Source organism: Alternaria burnsii (genome assembly GCF_013036055.1).
Source record: "Alternaria burnsii strain CBS107.38 chromosome Unknown 750, whole genome shotgun sequence".
Classification (NCBI taxonomy): Eukaryota; Fungi; Ascomycota; class Dothideomycetes; order Pleosporales; family Pleosporaceae; genus Alternaria; species Alternaria burnsii.
Window position 1 is genome coordinate 486,630 of NW_024066108.1, and position 23,091 is coordinate 509,720.

Genomic DNA, 23,091 nt, shown 5'->3' on the forward strand with positions numbered 1-23,091 from the left:
CTCGGCACTCACTGAACGCGGATCTTACAATAGGCTTCATATGTATTCTTTAATATGAGTTCCCTCCCGTGCACATCGTGAGACTGAGAGTGGCGAAAATTCCCTGTCCATCTTCAGAAGACCTGCTTCCATCATTGGGCGCGTCACTTTGTATTCGCATCATCCGCGATCAAAGCCTCGACGTCTCGTTCCATAAGCCAGCTGCGAACACCCTCCATGACCTTCTCCAAAGTTTGGCCACCTCCCATCACGTCGTCTAGATCATGCACGGTGGTTCCACTCCTGTGATCGGTAACTCGCTGCTGGCCCCAATTATAGGTCCGCACCTTGTCACCGCGACCCATCTTCGCCACGCCAATAACGCTTCGTCGCATGTTCGCCATCTCCTCTTCGCGCTTTTCTCGTCTTGATTGGGCAATGCGTGAGCGCAGAAGGGCCCAGGCCTTTTCTTTGTTCTTGTGCTGGGATCTAGAATCTTGCATCGCGACGACTGTGTTTGTGGGGATATGCGTTAGCCGAACGGCTGACTCTGTTTTGTTGACGTGCTGTCCACCGGCACCGCTCGCCCGCATGACTTCCAATTTGACCTCCTTCACGTCGATGTAGTAGTCGCTGTCGGGGTCGTCGAAGTCCTGCTCCTCTGCAGAGTTTTCTTGTAGACTAGGTAGCACGTGTACAGATGCCGCGCTCGTGTGCGTACGCCCTTTAGTTTCAGTAGCGGGCACCCGTTGAACGCGATGCACACCTGCTTCACATCGGAAGACGCCATATGCGCCGTCGTTCTCCACCTCGATGATCGCTTCGGATAGCGGTACTCCAGCCTCAGTGGTGCCGTTCACGTTTTCGTACTTGAGGAGGTTCGTGCGAAAGCCATTTCGGTTGCAGAAGGCAGAATACATGCGGAAAAGGTCTCCAGCGAATATAGCTGCTTCTGAACCGCCAGCGCCAGGTCGTATCTCCAGAAGACATGGTAGATGTGCGAAGGGGTGTACGGGTACCAGAGAAGTGATTAGGTTTTGTGAAGCGTTCACGAGCTGCGTTCGTGTCTCCCCAAGATCGTCGGAAGCGAGTGATCGTAGTTCGGGGTCGGTTGAGGCGTCGTGTATCATCGAAGTGAGCTCTGTCACAGACTTAGTCCATATCAGCTACTCTATTGCTCCTGCAGGCTGCCGTATGGTGCTCACCTCATTCGCTTTATCCCACTCCCCTAGTGCGTTCACGATGGGGCTGTATTCGCCCAGCTTCTTCGCAGCGCGCGTATCGAAGCCATTGGAGAGTTTTTCAGTCAACTCTTTGTGCTCTGTAACAATTGCGCGGGCTCTTGAGAGCAGGGCTGGTGGTATCGACTCAGATGTTGCAGCTATGTAATGTTAGTGAATTCCGCAAAATCGGCAACCATAACACACACCATTACTCTGGAGGCGGATGCTGCATTTCAGCAGCGGGCGACTGATGCGCGATAAGCAATTGCGACATATCCAGGATGTTGTGAGCATAGTCATCGAGATACGTGAACTTCGCATCTGATGAATTTGTCGATGTTCAGCGCGTTCCGATCGGCTCGGAACGTGTGCACGTGACACTCAATACTCCATCCCGGCAGATGTCAACGGACTACACCGCTTTACCACCTTCCTCTTACAGATATGTCATGGCGATAGTCGGTGCCGCTGCGTTATGCTCCGAGGTGATTGTCGAGCGAAATCGGCAACCCGAACCGCAACAACTATCTCCGGGGATAACCGTAGGCCACTACTTAGTCCACGGGTAGGTATACATGACAGCTTCCCCATACCCCACTCTGGCATTGAAGCTGGTGTATTCGACTACCAATGCCTACCCCACGACGAAGCAAGAGGACCAAGACCCACCACGAGCCTGAAAAAGAGCGACCAGCAGAAGCCAAGATGGACTCCATCAATCTGGGTACTCACAATGTCTATCCCCATCCTGAGCCTCAGTTTGTACACTTCCCCAGTCGACGTTCGGTCGTACATAGCACCAAAGGGATCGTATCTTGCACGCAGCCGCTTGCGTCTGCTGCTGGAATCGAGATTCTGAGGAAGGGTGGAAATGCGGCTGTATGACGTAATCTATCACCAGTTTCGTTTAGTACTGATAGCAATCAGGATGCAGCGGTGGCTGTCGCAGCGGCAATTAATGTTACAGAACCAGGTTCAACCGGTATTGGCGGTGACATGTTCTGCCTCTACTACGATGCGAAGACGAAGAAAGTATCTGCCATGAACGGCTCCGGACGGACGGGGGCGGATGTCACGCTGGAAAAGGTCAGAGAGGACCTCAATCTCGCAGAGGGACAGAGCGGTCAGATTCCCATGGATCATGTACATGCGGCCACAGTTCCTGGCGCGGCAGCAGGATGGGTCGATTGCGTTGAGCGGTTCGGCAGCGGAAAGGTCACCATGGAAGACGTGCTTGCGCCTGCCATCGATCTCGCAGAGAATGGTTTTCCGGTCTCTGAACTGTCCGCTACTTTTGTAAGCTCTAATATGCTCCGTCATCAGGTGACGTTCTGACCATTTGAAGTGGAAGGCTAGCGAGAAAGACCTCCTGAAAGCATCTCCTAACGGCCGCGAGATGCTCAAGGATGGCCGAGCACCCAAAGCTGGAGAGATCATGAAGAATCCAACGATTGGTAATACCTTTAAACTCCTGGCCAAGCACGGAAAGAAGGGATTTTATGAAGGAGAAGTAGCTGAGCAGCTCGTAAAAGTGGTGCAAGATCTTGGTGGCTATCTTACTCTAGACGATCTCAAACATCATGCAGAGACTGGATCCGAGCCGGTTGACCCAATTTCGCTGAAGTATTACGGCCAGAAGGTTGGAAACAGGCCACCACCCGAGGGCGGCATTGAGTTATGGGAACATCCACCGAATGGCCAGGGAATCGTTGCTTTGATGGCTCTAGGCATCATCCAGGAGCTGGAGAGACAAAAGAAGATTCCGATATGGAGTTTGAACGATCACAACAGCACGGCATATCTCCATACAGTCATCGAGGCATTGCGAATCGCCTTCTGTGATGCTCATTGGTTTGTCACCGACCCTAATGTTGTCAAGGTACCATCCGCCGAGCTGATCTCACAAAAATATCTTTCCGAGCGCGCAAAGCTGTTTGATGCAAAGAAGGCCATTTCAGCGCCCGTTCATGGTTCTCCAGCACACCTGCAAAGCGATACCGTTTACTTCTGCTGTACCGACCCTGAGGGCAACGCCATTTCCTTCATCAACAGCAATTATGGCGGGTTTGGAACGGCAATTATTCCCAAAGGCTGCGGGTTTACCCTCCAAAACCGTGGTGCAAACTTCAGTCTTGACAAAGACCACCCGAACGTACTAGCACCAAGAAAGCGACCATATCACACAATCATTCCAGGCCTGACAACATACGTCAGCGACGGTAGCTTGCACTCCGTGTACGGCGTGATGGGTGGATTCATGCAACCCCAGGGTCATGTTCAAGTCCTCCTCAACCAGGAGGTCTTCAAGCTCAATCCACAAGCTGCACTTGATTCGCCGCGTTTCTGTATCGGTGCGGGTATGCCGAGCGCCGATGGCAAAATGACTGATGCGACGATATACCTAGAGGAGGGCATTGATCCAAAGGTAGTGGAAGAGTTGCGAGCACTTGGCCATAATGTAAAGCAGCTGGACGGCTACGGACGGGGCATGTTCGGACGGGGCCAGATCATCAGGAGACATGTAGATGACGGCGTACAGGTCTGGAGTGGAGGCAGTGATCTACGAGGTGACGGACACGCGGTGCCGTTGTAGACAGCCTTTTTCGACTCTGATGCGTCAGCATTAGAGAAGAATTAATTCAGTTCCATCATCTTTTGACAAACTTTTAGATATGCCACATATCGTCATACAACAATGATCCTACACACTATCTCTCGCATCGCGTGTGGCTGATTCGTTTCGCTTGAAGAACAAAGGAACCAGAGGACAACCCTTACGTACCGATGTGGCGGAACTGTGAAACACGAGCGTAATATCCATCCTCAGCAACTGTGCCGCATTCAGGATCAACTAAGCCAGTGGCAGCTAATGAGATTATTGGCAGGATGGCTTCATACCTAGCAGTACGATGTGCCACAATCCACCATGCTGGTTTCCAAAGGGCAGAATGCTCCTCTGCACCGCATGAAACCAAGCTAATCACTGAATGTGGCCATTGCTCAGGCGTAGTTATGAGGTGGTATGAGTATGAGCATATGCCGCAATCGAGCATCACATCGCAAATACCCAGGTACATCGCACTCATGTTCTTTCCATTCCCTCTCCAATACGACTACTTCCTACCTGGAACCATGGCACCTCTGCGTCGCCCTTCAACTAGATACGATGCCCTATCTTCCATAAACTCCTACAGTCTCTTTCCTAGTAGTCGAAAAGCTCCTTCTATCAGATCTACGCGCCGCCAGGAACCAGCCACAGCAGTCGCATGGACTACATCCAAACATGTGCAGCCTTCTACCATCTCTACACCCCCGTCGCCTACACGAGCAGATATATCATGCGGAATACAATTCTCACGACTCTTTTCCTCTCGTCGCCGTATCGCTCCTCGTCGAGACCATCGTATCCAGCGCATCCATGTACCTGCCGGATACCAATCACTAGACTTTTCAAGCTGGGAAACCTATTCAGAAACAGCTCGAGAATTTCAATTATACGCATGAGAAAAGGGCAAAGTGGTATCATTCTCGCTAGCAAAGGAATGAGAAAACAAAGACGGAATGAAATTACGCTTACAAACGCGCGCTCACCTCGCCCCCTCTCGTCCTGAGAACAATCTTTCAAAATCTTTCCAACCTGTTTCCATATACTATACCCGACAACCAATATACCACCTTACTCTACGTCCTCATTCTTGGCTTCATTTTCTATGCGTCCACCCGCTCTTCTAAACTGTAGTAGCCTCCTCCATCTAGATCCAGATTCTCCTGCCGTACTTGCCCTACTCCTGCCACTCCACACACTACTTCTCCTTCTCCTTGCGCCCTCGTCCACACTACTCTTCATCCGCATGCTTCCTTCGCTTCCATCCTCCGACGTGGAAGAAGAGTGTCGCCGTCGCCTAGGCTCAGATTTCGAAGCAGCGTAGTGCTCTTCTGGGCTTGATACGAGGTTCAGTTTGTTGCTGTCTGTGGGTGATGGGTGGGAGAGGATGGTTGACCAGGCGGCGGCTATTGAGGAACGACGGCCTGGTTGTAGGTCAGTATGTTGGAGTGGGGTTTGGGGTAGTAAGAATGGGAGTGCGGATGGCTTACGCATGTTTCCTGCTCCGCCACGACCGTAGGGGATACACGGGTCTTGTGTTGAGTGTGGTGACATCGTGAGAGGGGTCGTGGTATTGCAACGTCGATCTTGTTCTGGCAGATGGAGTGTAGTATGTCGACGTATTGACTGAAAAGTCTTTGATTGTGTCGAAGAGTATGTTTGACGATGGTATTAATCCCGGGTACCTGGACGGTGAAATAAAAGTCGCTCGTCCTTGGGTATAGGAGAATGCAAAAGTGGAGATGCCAAATTGTCCCAGTAAAGGTGCAAGGCCCTTCCCATATAAGCATCGATCCCACACAAATCGATCTGCATCTCCATGCTACGTAACCCACAATTTCTTCTCCTCGAAACCCCCATAGTCCCCGGATTCACCCGTCACGCTACTGAAAGCCCTGGCATTACCCACTCATATTCTAGAAGCCTATCTCTTAACCACTCGAGTGCTAAGAATCTGCCGGGAACATATAAGCTTTTTATGCAGGGTGATCACTTCCTTGGCAAGGATGGTTCGAACGAGTAAGGGGATGTCAAAGAGGGCACCACTGGCGCTTGAGAAGCTTATCTATGCATGGCTGTGCTTGGCGAGAATGACGATTATGGGAACGCTCATGGGTTGACACGTTTTGTCGCGTGATCGGGGAGAGTGTGGGACGATGCGGAGGTGACCCCGCGGGGTGCGGGTGGCTTGCTTTTGAAGATCGGCAATGAAGACGACCAGTATGACGTAGCGTCGGCAGACAGGATTCGATGACGGGTTGGGACGCTACACACAATTTTACGTTCGATGTGATTAGAAACTTCGGGACGAGCCACTGTGCCGGTGCGTTTTATGTTCCTGGCATCGAGGGGCCGAGTTTTCATGATCGGTTTTCTCAGTTTGTTACGATAACTAGGTCCCCACGATGCCTACTTGCCACTCTCAACGACCTTGTGACATTTCGAGACCATGTGCATTTCCGTTTTGGGAACCACCCAATCGTGCAGCATCATCTCCTTCCCAAATCCACCTACACATTGCCAAACCCCTTTGAGTTCCTAATAGCCAATCCCAATTTCTTTTCCAGAATTTTCTTGTCTTGATAATCCGGCAAGTAGAGTTTACCAAAACAGGTCGAACTACTCGGCAAGCCCCCTGATTCTGCGCCCGCGATCCTCACAATATGGAACGTAATACTCTCATACCCCGTAACCGGTACCCGGTCACTCGCCGTCACGAACTCCAGCAAGTGCCTTAAGTCCTCTTGACTGTAATCCTCTACCACATCCCAGAAAGCGCGGATGTTGGAGTGGGACGCGGTGTAACCGTCTTCGTACTTTGCGCAGCGTTTAAGATCGGAGATAGAGATGTGCTGTGTGCCTTCGATGAGGTGGCGGAGTGTGGAAGGGGTGAAGAGTTGGAGCGATTTGGCGTTGATGCAGGTAATGAAGCCACGAATGAAAGAGGTAAGTTGTGGGGCGATCGAATCGTAGGTCAGAGCGCGGACATAGGCTCGAACGTACTGTTCTCGATTGATGTTTGTGACTAGATCCGGTTCTTCTTGCGATGATTCTGGAGGTGTTGTGATGGGAGCGGATTCGTGAGAAAGGTTCTGGTTGACGATTTGGCCGAAGGCTTCGTAACTGAAGATGTACTCGCGCACGAAGACGTTTGAAACGTCGCCATCGCGCCAGGATAAGAGTTTCTGGAAGCCCTCAGCCAGGCTCGGCCAGCCGTCTCTTATATAGCTCAGTGCGTCGTACCCAGCCACACGTCTGCAGAGCGGATTGCCTACACTTTGGAGGCAGTCATAGAAAGCCAAAGGAAAAGTGATGGGCAGAGTGATGCCGTTGTATACAGCAAGACCGAAGAGTATGCCGAGCATCTCAAACTTCCATTTGGGTTCCAGACTTTGTGGTTGGAACCACGTCATACGTGTCTGCGAATCGATTGTGAACATACCTGACAAACTTAGCGCAAGAACTTGTGTAGTCGTCAAAGTGTAACTCACCGTTTTCAGGCCTGAATGCTTCGCTCATAACTACGCGGAAGAACTCATATGTCACGCCGCCGTGGTCTAGACCAACTTCTCCTTCCTTGTGGCCCATCTTGACCTTCAGCGGTTTGAGAAGCATCCTCTTGTCCTGGCCCCATAACTGATCCAGTGTATCCTTCAGTGGTTCTTCGCGACTAACATCCAGCACCAGGTAATCGCTAAGTGTTACCTTGGTTCGTCTCTTAATCTCCCACCAATAAGGTTCTTGTAGGAACATCTCTAGCGATCTCTGCATTTGATGTGTGCGCATGGTGTGGTCGTACTGCTTCATCATCTCCGTGAAGTTGATTGTGCGAAAGTAAGCCACAAGGTGCTGCTTGGAGAAGAGACAAGGGTACTCAAAGACATGTAAAGTGTTGGGATGATGCTCCCATGTAAGGTAGTTGATAGGCTCGTTCACGGTGTCTATTCGCTCGTGAAGTATTGGCATCTCGAACATTTTGGAGTTTAAGTACAAAGCTTGTTGTTTCGAATCTGTGTCTGTTAGCTTTTCTATTTTTATTATAAGCCTCCTGGTAACTTACGAAGCTTGTCGAGGATCATTATAGCTGTACCAACGCTACTCCATTTGTTTACCTCGGCCTTGCTTTCCCACTTCTTGATGACAATAGTCCGGAGCCACTCCATGAAAGTGGCTGTAACAGTCCATCCAGGGTCTCCGTCCAGATCATGATTGGTAGTCAATCTTAGTTTCATAGCCATACTAATGCGCTCCAAAACTTCCAAGTGCTTTATAACGACACCCATTAGTGTTGTGCTGAACCCAGTCGTATCTGCGTCGCCATCCAAGCTTGCCAGTATGTGCTCGAAGCAAGTTCGTGCTCCGATAGCACGAAGTAACCGATCAGCAAGACGAATCGCTGGCTCATACTCTAGCTCATCAATGATGTCCATGTATGGATGCACAAATTTATCAGGATGGGGAGTCGCGTCCGGCACCATGACGCCCCAGGATCGCAGCTTACGGATTTGTGCCCACGTGTGTGGCCATCCGACTGGTACTAGTGAGGTGAGTGCATGTATGCAAATCATAACGATATGAGCAGCTTCGTTTGTGTCAAGATAACGCGAGGCTGCAGCTTTATCGTCCTGGGTACCAGGTGGTTTGCCCGGTTGACTATCTGTGGAAGCGCCCTTCCTTGAGGGCCTTAGGCGAGGACTCTTCTGGACGACAAGCTCCGGTGGACAGGTAAACAAAGCCTCCAGCGCAAGCCAGAGGCTGTCGAATATGAGCGCACCGTTGCGATGGTTCCAACCACGGAAGGAGTTCACTAAGCGCAACGAGTCAAGATGTGGCAGAGGTGAGTCTTTGAAGTCTGGGTTGGCATCATGGAAAGACGCAAGGAGCTTTTGTGGATTGCTCAGCGCATAAAACAAAGACCGATTGACAAGTGGTTTGGCACGTCGAGTTCGCCGCCCAGGATCGAAGTCGACAACGTAGTTCAAGTCAGTAGAGCGGCTGTCGCCGTAGCGTAGAATGTCTTCCTTGAGCTTGTCGAGAATGTCGCAACTCAGTTTCGGTACGATAGGTACGCCAGGTGCTGTCGGGGTAGAGTTAGTGGTATCTTTAGTAGCTGACTTGGATGCTACAGAGGGAGCTTTGGTCTGATGCACAGCAGGTGGGATCGTCCCTCCGATAGTGAAGCTCTTTCTTCCTGTTTTTTTGATGGACAGCATTGTTGGGTCTGATGCACCGTCCACAACAGAAGAATGTGAAGCGGTAGAAGGACGTCGTTGGATTGCACCATTCGATGGATGGTAAGGTATCTTGTGGACATGCTGACCGTTAGTTAGGACCTCAGCGACAGAACTGCTCGAATGTAAATTGCCATGTGCGGCGGATGCTCGGTGTGAATGTTGGGCGACGTTGTCCAACTTCCCGTACAACTGTGATGTCGCTACATGGGCGTTTGTGTGTGGCGTAGACTCTGTATGGTTCCGCTCTGCCCGAGAAGCTGGTAAACGGAACGAAGTAAGAACAGAGGCAGGACTGGGTATATGCGCGGTATAAGAATATATCATAGTCAAGCTGTCGTACAAGTTCTGACTAAGAGCCTTCGGGTCCTTCCTATCTCGCTGTCGCTGCCTAAGGGCGCTTATCAAGTCGCCATGGTGCCCTTCTGCTTGAGTTGCAGCCCTACCGCCAGAGCTGCTTCCTGCAAAGTTCTGCTGACGTTGTTGTGCCAACTGCCCTATCGCAGGGTACACAGCGTAGTTCCCAGCCGAGTCGACCCTAGCTTGTTCCGCAAGACTGCTTGCGATCTCGAATGACTCGGGAGGGGTTTTGAGTTGGTGAGGGCACAAACCACGATTGGGATGATCTTGACCGGCAAGGTAGTGTGCAAGGGCGACGGCCGTGAGCAGCGTGGGTGGACGATGCGGCTTGGAAGCAGTGCGCTTGCTCGACGAGAGACACGTAGGGGTATTGCAGTAAGTGCTCTTACAGCCATGGAGGATCTGGGATAAGTAGCTGTTGAATAGTCAGCACTCGACTCCAACATGCATGGGGCTAGATGCCTACTGTCGGACAAGATACTGGACACGGCGCTGTCTCTCTGTTTGTGAGCATTCCAGGATGCGGCTGGCGTCGTGCACGTCTACAGCATTGTGCGGAGCATCGCGTTGACCCTCGGTCGAATTCATCATCGATGGAGGCGCAGGCGGGAAAGAGAGTTGGGGCTAAGCATGCAGACTGTTGATGGATGTGTAGCTGTCATGGTGCAGTACCACGGTATGGCTACTCACTCATAGTAGAGACGCGTGAACAGAGGCACCAGCAACCCACTGGCGATAGGGCTGAGCGAGTTAGTGGCCGAGGGGTGCTCTTGCCATGCGGCTCTAATCCGCTGCAGGGATGGCAGGTGCCAGTGGCTTGGCACACTGCCTGCCGATTGATGTCATGCTTCAATATTCGCCCCCCATGTCCGGGCGGTGTTTTGCGCAAATCCATCATCTTCGCCGTACAGGACCGCTGATAAGGCCCAAGAGCTTACTGCCACTCCTCCTTGACTTTGTAATCGTCCTCTGTTTGACCTAGTGAAATTTTGCCCCTCGGCCAGTCATAAAGTCGTGAATTGACCGCGCTACCGTATCCCACACTCAACCCCACCTAATCGCCTATTATTTCTACTCCTCTCTCTCCTCCTCCTCGCAGTGCAGCCACGCCGACAAGTACTCCAATATCTGCAAAAATGGCGTCGCAAGTCCCTACCCAGGCTAACATCCAGTCTACCCATCCTTTTACCTGCAACACATGTCAAGTCGCCTTCCGGTCGAGCGACCTGCAGCGGGCGCACATGCAAACCGACTGGCACAGGTACAACCTCAAGCGTCGCGTCGCCTCCCTCCCACCGCTGTCCTCTGAGATCTTCACCGAGAAGGTCCTCGCAAACAAGGCCACCGCTGCCGCCACTGCCGCCAAGGCTTCCTTTGAGAAGGTGTGCACTCCCTGCCAGAAGACGTACTTCAGCGAGAATGCCTACAACAACCACTTGAACTCGTCCAAACATCGCATCAATCTGGCCAAGTCAGGCAGAGGCGCGCAACTAGATGACGCTGCCTCGGTCACCGGCTCCATGGTCAGCTCTGCCTTTTCCCTGGGAGAGTCCATGGCTGATTCCGAAGTCACTACCGTCAACGGAGACGCAGACAAGGATGTTGCACATGTGGCCGACGGTTTGAAGAATGCGAGCATCGAGGAACAAAATGCCGAACAGGCTGCCACTGCCGATGGCGACAAGACTTCCGTTGCCGCATCCAACAAGCCTGCTAGCGATCCCCTCCTAGACTGCCTGTTCTGCAACTACAAGTCACCCAACTTCCAGCTCAACATTACCCACATGGGACGCTTCCACGGCATGTTCATACCAGAGAAGGAATTCCTTGCACAGCCCGAGGGGCTTATCAAGCACCTCCATGAGAAGATCCATGCTTACCATGAGTGTCTTAAGTGCCACAAGGTTTTGCACACTGCCTCAGGTATCCAGACGCACATGCGCGATCGTGGCCACTGCATGATCGCATTCGACACCGATATCGAGTTGGTTGAGATTGGCGAGTTCTACGACTTCCGCAGCTCCTACCCTGATGCTGCCGATTTCGACGAGATGGCAGAGGAGGCTGAAGATTCAGACGACTCGTCCTCCACAACAGGAGGCGGAATCAAGCTCGGCGCCAGGCGCGAGACCAAGACCACTACAGAAGACGACGCAGCCATGTCGAGCAACGCCGAGGAAGACGATGCAGGCTGGGAAACCGACAGCACTGTATCGAGTGTACCGACTGATGAAATTACAGCTGTGCCAATCGACCGCACCCACCGACACAAGTCGCTCAACAAGTCCAAGCACCACAACCACGCAGATCCACGCCCACATCGCGCTGCAGACGGCTTCCACTCGCACGCCCACCATACACCCCAGGCCGTCTACTACGACGAATACGAGCTACATCTTCCATCCGGTCGTACCGCTGGTCATCGTTCTCTAAACAAGTACTACCGCCAGAATCTGCGAAACTACCCCGGTGTAGCCGAGCGTATGGAGGAGGCTCAACGCGCCCGGATACCCGGCGCCATCACAGCTGGCGGCGAGGACGACGACGAAGAAGACGAGGACGGTGATGCCAACATGGACGGTGAGGAGCGTCAATTACAAGTTCGTGGACGTGGCCATGATCAGGATCGCCAGCTCATCTCGCGCGCCAACGGCGGTAGGGGTATGGTCGGTGTCACCGACGCAAAGAAGAAGGAGATTCAGGCTATTGAGAAGCGCGACAGGAAGAAGGAGCAGAATGCCCGCAGCAGGTACCAGGCTGGTAACGAGAAGAGGCATAACTTCCAGAAGCACTTCCGTGATCCTCTCCTACAATAGATGGGTTCGCTTTCGCGGTATGGCGGGGTTTGTTTTCATTTTCTTCCTTTACTTTTTTTTTTTTTTTGCCTCACGACTATTATGAGCATGGTTCGGAGTTTGCGTTATGAAAAAGGCATGTAGAACGTTCTGACTAGAATGTCGCTCGGACTGTGGTATACCTTGAAATATGATTTACATGAAAAGCACAATTGTCAGGTGCACGCATTTGGTGATGACGACTTGGTTAGACCCTGGCTTGTGATATTTAGGCCTGCAAAATATGCCGTACCATTATACTACGTCCAATTACCACATCAAGCTGACATAACAGGTACAAAGATAAAACCATCGTCGCAACTATCAATGAACCCAATCTCCCAGTGAACTACTTGTTCTTTCCCTCCCCCCGCAACCCTGCAGCATGCACTTGCCTCCGAATATCAAACAACGCATCGTCAATCTCCTTCTCTTCATTCCGCCCCAGCACCAACGTCGGAGTGCTAAAAAGGTAGTCTTTGAGGCTCTTGAGCTGATTGATGATACTGCGCGGCGTGAGGATGACGCGATCGGCAAAGGAGCGGGATGGTGTGTCGGTTCCCGCCGTTGCAGAGGGTTGGGATTGGGAGTGTTGCGGCTGTGTTTGGTGCTGGCTGGCTGGTACTTGGTCTGAGCCTGAGGTCGAACTTGAGGCTGAGGCTGAAGCTGAGGTCCTGGGCTCAGTAGCTTCTTTCTGCTGAGCTCGTTGGGGTTCCGCCTCTTTTGTCTGTGGAGATAGCCTTCCTGCGGATTCTCCAGAAGATCGTGGCCGTGGCGAAACTTGTATATGACTAAGACGCTTTGTCTGACTCCCTGGCGTCGTCTTCTTCGCCTCGCTGACGTCTTGGTCTGTATTTGACTTGACCCGTTTGTTGGGTACGGGTGTCTCATTCATTGTTGTGTTTTCTATATCGTGTGAATTCTCGACTTGAGAAAGAAGAGATTGAGAGCGTCGTAGGTTTAGTTTGCGAGTGGTGGCAGGACTGGCAACAGGAGCGTCGGTGGTGCTAATCTTTCGTTTCTTCCCTCGTGACTTTTCGCTTGCTTTTGGCGACGCGGCCACGACGATGTTGTCAAGCATCTCCTCGTCTTTGTCCTGGGCTTGTGCCGGCGTTGGTGCCGGTTCCGGTTCCGGTTCTGGTTGTGCCACTGGTTCTGATTGGGATACTGGCTCCGGCTGTGAAACTGGTTCTGGCTCCGAAGCGTGTTCTTCTTGTGCCTGTTTTCCAGCTTTGGTTCTCCTGTCTTTCTTCGCAGGAGTGCTCGTTTTCTTCTCGGCCCTTGCAGGAGTACGTCTGGGCTTCTTTCCACTTGGAAGACGTTCAAGCCGAGCAGGGCTTCCAATGGAACTACGTGTAGAACGGCGCAACGCATGCGGGGTTCCTCTCACAGAGCCCGTATCAAAGGAGTCTCCCACTCGACTTGTACTGCTTGTCGTTGCCTGGGAGCTCTTGCGCGAAGCTCGACGAGCAGGCCCGCGAGTTGGCGTCTGAACATCGTCTACTTCGGTGTCACTGCCGGGGTGGTCGTCGTTAGTTGCTGACGACTGTGGGTGCAACAGCGAAACGGCAGCATCAGCGATGTCGTGGTTTGATGCTGACTGTTGCTCCTCTATCCCTTCGGGGGCGGTATCGTGTATTTGCATGTCGGCGTCGATTTGCGCTGTGAGTTGTAGGTCTATGGTTGAACTTGGCAATTCTGACATGATAGTATCTGAAACGCGGTCGGAGGATATTTGAGGGTTGTCGTGGGGCGCAACAGCGTCAAGTAGTGCCTCTTCGTCAATTGTGGTTCCTTCATCAAAGGAAGCCGAAAATGACCTTTCAGGCTGGCGATAGTCAAAGCTGGAGCCTACGAGAACATCAGGCCCGGTTTCTTTGCGGATGGGCCTATCTTCCTTCTCAAATCGCGGCGGCGAAGAGTCTGGTTCATCGTTCGCATACTGGATGCTTCGCACAGCCGTGGGTGTGGCAAGGTCAGTGTCGTCGCTTACGATATTGCGAGTACTCTTGCGGGTATGCGGAGTTGGTGAAGAGCCAAAGTAGCCGTCCATAGGTCCCACTGCCGCAAGAGCCTTGAGTGGTGTTGTCCGAGAGGAGTGGTTTGGCAGATCATCAGCTGTCAATGCATCTGAATGGAATTCCAACGGCGATGGCACCTCATCCGGCTGTAGCGAAGGTGCACCAAGGTTGGCGAATAGACCGCTGCTGAGTTTCTGACGATCGATCATCTCCTTTTGTCGATCAGTCAATACCTGCGACTCTTGCTGGAACGGGTTTGATGGTGAGGACATGATAGGTTCGAACTTTATCTGAGAGTTGTCGTGTCGGAGACGGACCTTTGGCGTCAGTCGCGAAGGCATCCTTCTGGTGGCTGAAGCCGGTACCGCTGGAGACCGGGACTTAGACCTCCGTGACGCTTTGGAGATCTTAAAGGGAGTGCCCTTAACTCCTGGGCTCTTGAAGGCACGTTTGACTTCGTCTGCACTGGTATCTGAATCATAAAATGAGAGCTTGTTCTCCTGCTGTGGCGTTAGTGATGTTATGCAGGGGCTTGTAAAGTTGCTTACAGCATCTTCTTCCCGAACTTCTAGAGAGGGCAGAGAAAGCTCGACGCTATGCCATAGTTGACGAAGGGACTGCTCAAGTCGAGGGGGATATCGTAGGCTATCTTCTTTTCCGAAGGTTGCATTCCAGGTCACAATCGAGAGGTTGACGATACTTCGGCGTCTGCTAAGAAATCCCGCGGTAATCATCGGCTGTAGATGAAGTAACACCTGGCTGTCTTGACGCGGTAATCGCTCAATAGCTTTGCAAGCCTCCTGCCACAAGCTGACCACCTGAAGAGGGTTAGCATCTACTCATATCCTACACAGCAATGAACATACCTCGAGATGTAAGCTCTTCAACGACTCCTCCCTGCTCTGCATCTTCCTCTCGGGATCTTCGACCCAAACATGGATCGCGTCTTGTATCTTCCGCAAATAGCCAGCGAGATGAGACGTCGAGCATTGCTGAATTGAGGCACTGAGCGCTGAAAGAAAGCCTTTTGTTGGCTCCACGTTGTCTTTGTCAATATCTCTGTAAGCGGCCGATCCAACAGAGATAATGGCTCCGTACAGGTGAACGTAGGGATCGATGTCTTGAGACCGTCCGGGTACTGAATTCGAAGGCCAAAGACTCTGTCGGCCTTGTTCCAGCACTTTGCGGCTGATGAGCTTTGGAAGGTTGCGAAGAAGAATGCTGGCATACGCCAGACAAGAAGCTTTCTCTTCATTCGGTGTACGCTTGAGCACATGCTCAGATACCTTCTCAATGACCGCGAGTGGAAGCGCACCCTCTCCTGCTTCCCGCCGGACAGTACTGACAAAAGTTGATAAGATTTGGCGACCAAGTGCTTTTTCCAGGAGGCAAGCAGAACCGAGACTGAGGATCTCCACCACAATTTCATACTCTTTACCCAGACAACGAGAATTGCGCTCGCCTGAAGGAGGTGACTGGTCCTCCAACAAGACATCGAGCAATGTTCCGATCCGGTTCCAGAACTCTGACGCCACTGCGCCCTTGAGCGAACCATCGACTGCTGCCGCACAATCTCGAAGAAGCTCCAGTTTGCTCAGCCGGGTGTTTTGGACAGAGAAACAAGGCTCGATGATAACTTCGATCGCACGGAGTCGAACTGGATCAGCTAGTTTCCCCTCGGATTGAGTGACCAAGAGATCGACAAGGTAGAGGAGCGGTGATGAGCGCGTTCCCTGATGCCGTGACCGATGAGATGGTGTGGATGCAACTTCGAACTCGTTGTTTTCGTTACGTGTGAGACACTTGTCTGCAAATTGAAAAGGGCCCAGCTTCTGTACCACAGTCTCTATCAGAAAGCAGAACTTGTCTGCCCATATGTCCTCCTTCTTCTGCGACAAGGCGATCTTCTCTGTGTGTTTATCCCAGATTCGGCGCAGCAGGTTGATTATGTGGGCCATGGCGTCTTTCGTCTCCGTTGAAGCCATGATTTCCTTGCTACTTGCTTCCACCAGAGCACCGATGACTGCTTGCCACATTGTTTGGACTGGCTCATCTTCCGGTTCCCTGCTCTCAGACAATAGTGTGGCATCGAGGAGAGTCTCTACGAACTGCAGTATCAGAGCAATCGACTTCCGCACCCATCTGGGGTCCACTAGGGGAAGCTCGTTACGTGGGATCATAACATTCGGTCGAAGATCCAGGGCACGGTACTCGTTCCATGGTTTCCGAGAACCGTCTAGAAGAGCAGATACGATTCGGCATGCGGGTATGGCGTGCCGATAAGAGGTGGGTACGGCCTGCTTTTTAGGATCAGGCAGGATCATTGGAGTCCAGACGTTGACTATGAACTGAGTCCAAAATCGGTCCAGTTGCTCAAATGTGGCAGTTGGGCGTAGAGCATAGTAGAGCAGCGTAAAGTATGCGGATGAGATAGCGTCCTGTTCGGACTTTTTCATGGGTATCTTTCTTTGCAGTGCATGTACTGAGATCTTGCGAAACATATCCGACCAACCTGCAGATGTATCTGGAGTCAGATTGACAGAATGTACCAGGAAAGATATGGCGACATTGGAGTAAACCCTAACCTGCTCGTTCTCCGATGAAATACAGTTCTGGAGAAGCGTGAGCCAATCTGCCAAAGCAGTGAACGTTTCGCGGTAGAGCGAGTTTTTCAGTAGGCCTGTAACAGCTGCCCAGATCTGTGGCACCAAAGCGGCATATTCACCGCCCAGTAAACGATAAAGCTCCATTATGAAGATGCTGGCAATGGTCGCACCGTCACTCTTGACCCGGTTCAGAACTACCAAGACGGATTTTGCGACATGCCGGTCATGGCCAATAGTTTTGGCGGCTGTTACTGCAGTGTCTAGCGCACTCTGACTGATATCCTTCTGAACCGATACCAGAGCTTTGAGTGTATGTGTAAACCATCGTTCGGTGTGCCTGATCATGACCTCGGGGCGCTGCTGAAGCAGCTTCCTGTATATCCGGACCCGGTATGCCTGTACGGCATGACCAGATGTTCGCTCATGGATGGTCTCTAGTGCATCGAGGACTTTCTCAACACGGGTCGCAGTCACGATCTTGGGCCGAAAGTTTTGTTGCATGAGCACAGCCAGATGTGTGTTGACGGTGGTCTTTGGCATGGTGCTATCGCTGACTATGCGGATAATGCGTTCTATGACGAAGGAGCAAAAGTCTTCGTCCATGGCGGACATCAAGTCGGGGATGCGGAACAGAGCCATGAGCAGCTTCATGGCTTGTCCAACTAGTTGTGAGTCCAGTCCTGTACCGGCCAGACCTGGCTCCTGCATGTCGCGCCGTATAAATTGGGTCAACAGAGACAGTTTCTGCTTGAGTGCCTGATCGTCGGGAATCTTGTCGTATGCTTGCAGAGTCCTTAGCAAGGATTGGTATGCATCCAGGCGCGACCCGCGGTCAGAAGTCGCAAGCAGTTTGACAATGGCTTCGAGCATCTCGGCAAAGGACTTGAATCGATGTGCGGCGGCAGCGTCGTCTGCAGGCGGAGGCGTGGCCGTGCCGTCGGCAGGCTTCAAAATCGACTTGAGCGGCTTCGTGAGGCGGGTCTGTGGAAGCGGTCGGAGCGGCGAGCTACGTGTGGGTGTCCAGGATTGTGCGACGGCTTTCGCGCTGGGCAAATTGCATAATTGTAACTCGAAGTTGACTCTTTTCCTTGCGCTGGCAGCACTCGAGGGTATGTCGATATCGGAGGAGGGCGATTGCTCTGGTGTATTAGGGGGCTTCTTTGCTGCCTTGAGCCTGGCAGGAACAGGCTTCTCGCCAAAGGGGTCCTCAAGGAATTGTAGCGTCTCGTCGGCGCCTGTGTCTTCTTGGTCTTTAGGTGGAGTGGGAGGGCGAACAGAGAGGGCTTCAAACTTGGACACCATGGCTATGCTGCAAATCGCTAACAAGAGAGGGAAACAAAAGCAAAAGAAGGCACTCGCATCGCTGTCGTATACGTGACTGAAGCCGAGGACGTGTAGAGCGAGTGTGGAGGTGACGATCGACTACCCCGGTCCAGACGACAAAGGTTGGTGTTGGCGACGCGTCTAGCGCGACGCTCCTCGTGCGCGTAAAGTGCTAACCTCAAGTGCCCATCCACTGGACAACGGCCCCTCGAGCCAACACCGGCTCCATGCGTCTGAAACCCAGCACCACATGTTCAGTCACATCGCATGCAATATGCGAATCCTCTTGGAATTAGACAGTTGGTGAATCACTTGCTTCATCTCAACAGGGATTCATAAGGAACCCTCCCCTCGTAGACTTAGAGACTTGACGTCGTTGTGCAAGACTCTCTGGCTCGTGCGCATCATCTTAGATTCATATGTTCCAACCTTCTATTCATAGATAATCAACCAGATCATGTGCAAGTAGACGAACCCCTACGGATACTTGCCTGCTGCAGACGCGCCTTGTTCGTTCCTCAATGTGGACCCCAGCGGTTGATGCAGGTCCCATAATAGTGGGGCTCTCCGAGCTCAAGCTTCATCCCACCTACGTGACGTGAGCAGCACTGATCGTCTTCCACAACTTGACCGCCATGTTATCGCAAAGAACGGGCAGAGGTCAGTCTCCTGTTCCGCAGTGCCTTCCTGAAATCATCACGGGCTAACGGGTACCAGCAAAGCTCGACGATGTTACCAGAATACTTTCCGAGTTGAAGGCCGACCTGGACGTGAAGAAGCTGTCTGTTGAGCGTACGTCTTCTTCCGATAGAATCAATGCCATGCGCTCACTGTCTGGACAGAAAGACGGCAGCTACTCGAACAGCTCAAAGTCTACGGCCGTTCAGTCGACAACTCCGACCCCATATTCACGGAAGATGTACTACACCACACCACGAGTCTACGGACGGCATAGTGACCGTGATAGGGCCTCCGGACACTAGGACACCACGCCTTTGACGGAGAGACTACACCTGCGGCACAGGAAGCTCTCCGATGCATAGCCAATGCTCTCCTCCTCCAGCCCAAGACGCGCCAGATACTCGTCAATCTAGGCCATGGTCCACATGCAGCGGAAAAGCTGAAAGTAGGCGATCGTGCCTTCGAACCTGGAAACAGAGCCGTATTAACTTGCAAACAGGAAGACAGTATCGATACTGAGTTCCTCGCCGCCCGTATCCTCTTCCTTACAACATACAACGCGAACCTCGATTACGCACAACTCGTCCGCGAGAACCAGCTAGCCGACAGCATCAATGCAGCCATCACACGGCATGCGAAACGATACTCCAAGTCCGCGTCACGCAGAAACGAACAGCCCATGGAGGCCATGGCGCTCTCGGAAACACTCAAGCTACTCTTCAACATCATACACCATAAACAAGACCTTGCTTCCCTCTTTGCTCCCTCAATACCCAAAGTTTTTAAGATCCTCGTACGGAGAGGAATACCATCACCGCCATTGTCCGGCCCAACGCGCGAACTAGTCAACATCCTCCTCCATCTAGACATCGAAAACGAACAAGGCCGAGAAGGCCTCTTCCCATCATTCGACAGCGAGGTCAATATCCGCCACTTGATCAAGATTCTCGACCAAGCACTCATCGTCTACCCACCCAAAGAACTCGATGAGACCGTCACGCCCCTTCTTACCCTCATCCACCGTATCTACACGATTGCTCCAGCAGAGATTGCCAGCACAATGGAGAAGTTACTCCTCCCCACAACCGAAGAGCGTGACCGCCCCCTCGGAAAGTCAGACACGCTGTCCTCTCGACTACTCAACCTATCCACGTCCGCTTTGACACCCTCACTGCGAAATGGAATATCGATGTTGCTGTGGAAACTCTCGCATGAAGATCCCGCGACATTTGTGCATAACGTCGGCTACGGCTTCGCTTCTGGTTTTCTCATGTCAAACAACATACAAATGCCTGAGGAACTAGTCAAGGAGCATGCACCAGAGAGTGGCGAAGAGGGCATACCGATCAATCCTATCACAGGGCAGAGGCTAGATAAGGAGGAGCAGGTGCAGATGGAGCCCATGACGCAGGAAGAGAAAGAAAGGGAGGCGGAGAGGCTGTTCGTGCTGTTTGAGAGGTTGAAGGCGACGGGAGTCATGGATGTGGTTAATCCGGTCGAGGAGGCGTATCGGTCGGGGAGAATCCAAGAGCTCAGTGATGACGAGGATTGAGAGTTCGGACTGTGCGGTTTGCGGTGAATTGGACACAGGGATCACGGCGTAAAATTTCTGCTTCGAACCAGTAAAGAAACATGAACAGATGATATTGAAGACTAAATATCGAGTCGCCTCGCCATATACCTGCTTGATCCCTGAAATATGCACTTTTCCACGCCTTGCTAAGTTGTGTCTAAACCTTTTGTTCCCAGATAGATATTGGACGTAGAATAGAATATAAGAAGATGGTCCTCCAACGCCGTGGAAATACCACTAGAGATCGCCGGAAAATGTGAAGGGTATGTTGCGAGCCGAATGTGACTGGATGTTAGAAGGCGGGTCGATCATTTAGATATTCGCTTCCATCAGGAGATCTCTATGATAGCATACGTTAAAGGCAAGATATGCTAGTTGAATGTACTGAGGATGTCGTATGCTGATTGGCGTTCATGTCAAAAGGGCAGACCGATCTGGCAAAGGAATACCTTGCATTACACATGGTTGGGCCGTGAGCCATGAGTTTCCCACTCCGTATGATGGTCGCAGCCGATGTGGTCTTGGAGACGTCGGTTGTCCTTGTCGCGTGGATACGCAGCAGGAATCTCGATACTAGGCAGGAACCTCATACCATCATCGTTGCTGTACTGATGTACCCATATCGGACCGAGAAGCTGCTTCAGCAAGCCAGCTACGAGGTTTCCCAGGTAAGCGTTGAGTTTGCACACTGGGTACGCAGCAACCCAGAGTAGAAGAACGCTACCAGCACCCTTTTGCCAAGACGACATCCCGGCGATGGTCGCGAGAGTGCCTTGGTCGTGAAGTTTGGTAATACCATAGGGTATGTTTCCAAGCCAGTCGAGGATGCCGCATGTGTGTAGGAGAAAAGCTGAACTGCATGCGCCGGCAGTGTAAGCGGCGAGCCTGGTGTTAATCTTGTACAGGACGGTAAACATGAATAACGTGCCAATAGTGGCCAGGAAGCTTCGAAAAAGCCATGTGACAAGGGCTGGTGTTGCGCTCAGAAAGGCGAAGCCTTCGGCGATGTGCTCGGTTTGCGTCTCAAAGATGTCCAGACGTTGAGCGATACTGTCCAACTTGGAAAGAGAGCGATCTGCGACATCGTTGGTTTGGTGGATGGTGTGTTGTGTGGCGGTCATATAATCCGCTAGCACATGGTAGCTTTCGACCTGCGCCTTGTGATTTGATTGAATGCTGAGCTTGGCCACTTCATGATGTTTTTGGAGCTCGTCAGTGAAGTATGCAGCGAGCTGGGAGCTCTCCAGTATCAAGTGTTGCGAGAAAGCCTGCATTCTCTCACGTATGTGGTCGATTTCGTTGGTCTGACTCTCCGACAGAGCGATGATGAGATCTGAGATCGATGACTTCATGAAACTCTGAAACTTGTCGTCAAGCGCTCCTACTGTGGCGACGGCCTTCTCTTGCATAGTTTGAACGTCTTCTCTGAGTTGCTGGTGGGAATTGCGGGCTTCTTCGGAGTACTGCCTTTGCTCACGAATTAAAGACTCGTATTCCTCAGTCGTGGCTTGCATATTGGATGTCACATCACCCAGAACTTGGGTCAGATTCTTGAAGATCTCAAGATGGTTTTCTCGCTCGATAACATCTCTGCTGGCCTGGCACATGACGACTGCATTCTGGCGAGCATTGCTGAATGAAGTCCAGTATTGAGGTGTGGATTGGAGGCTCTTTAGGCACTGCATGTAGTAGTACTCCTTGAATTCTGGGTAGCATTGCTTGTCGCTGGGAACTTCTGGCCGAGCATGCCACCAGCCACCGCCCTTCCCGCAGTGTCTTGATGCAGGAACCAGTATATCGCAATTAGGCGGTGGTGTTGGGTTGACTGGCTGGGCACTCAATAGTTCGCAAACAGCTAATTTGGCGGCATACTCGGTCTTGACATTATCCAGGTACGCATCTGGGCGAGATTTGGCGAAGTCCGGTGCGTGTTCCAAGAGCTTGCATTCGTTCATCAGATGAGAAGCAGCCATTCGAGTGCATGTCGGTGCTGTCTGCATAGACACGACAAATTCAACCGCTTGTGTTATTACCCTGTGGTTCCTCGATGTTGTGTATTGGAAAAGGGAATCAACATTGACTGTTGGAGCTGCATCTGCTGGTGGGGAGTGGTACTGAGACAATGCCGTAGGAAGGAGCAGCCCAGCTGTGATGAGCCTCGCCATGGTCAGTACATTTCGAGGGTTCATATAAGTAGCTTGCTGGTGGATTCAGGATTACCGAAACCACAGAGAAAGTTGGAAGCAAAATGAAGCAAGAGTCAGGAAATGGAAGGAAGTGGAGGAAGACGAGGAAGCGAAGGATCAAGCATGGTAAGATTGTTACTTGGACCAGCCATACAAGTTTGCGATGTAGTGAGAGAATGAGGAAGGCGCAGTGTTTGAGCTTCCGAAGCATGCTGGCCTGCTGCGACTGCCAGGTGAGGTCAAACTTGTGGTAAGAGGACACACTGTTAGTCGAACAGCACAAGATTCAGACTTGGGTGAGAGACCGACTGGTCAGAATTTTCGAAAGTTAGATTCAAGCTCAATATGGCACAACACGCTCCGACAGAAAGAATGATGACGGTCGGAGTGTTATGGTGTTGAGGGGTGTTTGGTGGGGGAAAGTGCGATGTGCCGGCCAATCAGAGACGGCAATGACGCGCTATCACGG

General features: G+C 51.9%; 7 protein-coding genes across 7 annotated transcripts; 3 read left to right on the plus strand and 4 right to left on the minus strand.

Annotated features, from left to right (window-relative positions):
• Positions 1-143: 143 nt before the first annotated feature.
• On the minus strand, positions 144-1,502 carry GT037_001547 (release factor; the record flags this gene model as incomplete). Its single annotated transcript, XM_038926594.1, has 3 exons — positions 144-1,130; positions 1,185-1,360; positions 1,409-1,502. The coding sequence occupies 3 exons, from the start codon at positions 1,500-1,502 to the stop codon at positions 144-146; spliced, it is 1,257 nt and encodes a 418-aa protein (XP_038789886.1).
• A 330-nt stretch (positions 1,503-1,832) lies between these two features.
• Positions 1,833-3,795, plus strand: GT037_001548 (acylase acy 1; the record flags this gene model as incomplete). The annotated part of the gene is made up of 3 exons (XM_038926595.1): positions 1,833-2,081; positions 2,130-2,498; positions 2,548-3,795. The coding sequence occupies 3 exons, from the start codon at positions 1,833-1,835 to the stop codon at positions 3,793-3,795; spliced, it is 1,866 nt and encodes a 621-aa protein (XP_038789887.1).
• A 1,083-nt stretch (positions 3,796-4,878) lies between these two features.
• Positions 4,879-9,986, minus strand: GT037_001549 (ubiquitin-protein ligase e3a; the record flags this gene model as incomplete). The annotated part of the gene is made up of 6 exons (XM_038926596.1): positions 4,879-5,231; positions 5,298-5,399; positions 6,485-7,249; positions 7,299-7,817; positions 7,868-9,813; positions 9,865-9,986. 6 exons carry the CDS (start codon positions 9,984-9,986, stop codon positions 4,879-4,881), a joined length of 3,807 nt encoding a protein of 1,268 aa, XP_038789888.1.
• A 548-nt stretch (positions 9,987-10,534) lies between these two features.
• On the plus strand, positions 10,535-12,214 carry GT037_001550 (zinc finger protein 622; the record flags this gene model as incomplete). Its single annotated transcript, XM_038926597.1, has 1 exon — positions 10,535-12,214. The coding sequence occupies one exon, from the start codon at positions 10,535-10,537 to the stop codon at positions 12,212-12,214; it is 1,680 nt and encodes a 559-aa protein (XP_038789889.1).
• A 367-nt stretch (positions 12,215-12,581) lies between these two features.
• On the minus strand, positions 12,582-18,161 carry GT037_001551 (uncharacterized protein; the record flags this gene model as incomplete). Its single annotated transcript, XM_038926598.1, has 3 exons — positions 12,582-14,753; positions 14,802-15,071; positions 15,120-18,161. The coding sequence occupies 3 exons, from the start codon at positions 18,159-18,161 to the stop codon at positions 12,582-12,584; spliced, it is 5,484 nt and encodes a 1,827-aa protein (XP_038789890.1).
• Positions 18,162-18,790: 629 nt separating this feature from the next.
• GT037_001552 (uncharacterized protein) lies at positions 18,791-20,415 on the plus strand (the record flags this gene model as incomplete). The annotated part of the gene is made up of 5 exons (XM_038926599.1): positions 18,791-18,842; positions 18,900-18,974; positions 19,025-19,101; positions 19,150-19,308; positions 19,363-20,415. Coding segments are annotated over 5 exons (1,416 nt in total), but the record flags the coding sequence as incomplete, so codon positions are not given.
• Positions 20,416-20,891: 476 nt separating this feature from the next.
• Positions 20,892-22,601, minus strand: GT037_001553 (uncharacterized protein; the record flags this gene model as incomplete). Its single annotated transcript, XM_038926600.1, has 1 exon — positions 20,892-22,601. The coding sequence occupies one exon, from the start codon at positions 22,599-22,601 to the stop codon at positions 20,892-20,894; it is 1,710 nt and encodes a 569-aa protein (XP_038789892.1).
• Between the last annotated feature and the right edge of the window lie 490 nt (positions 22,602-23,091).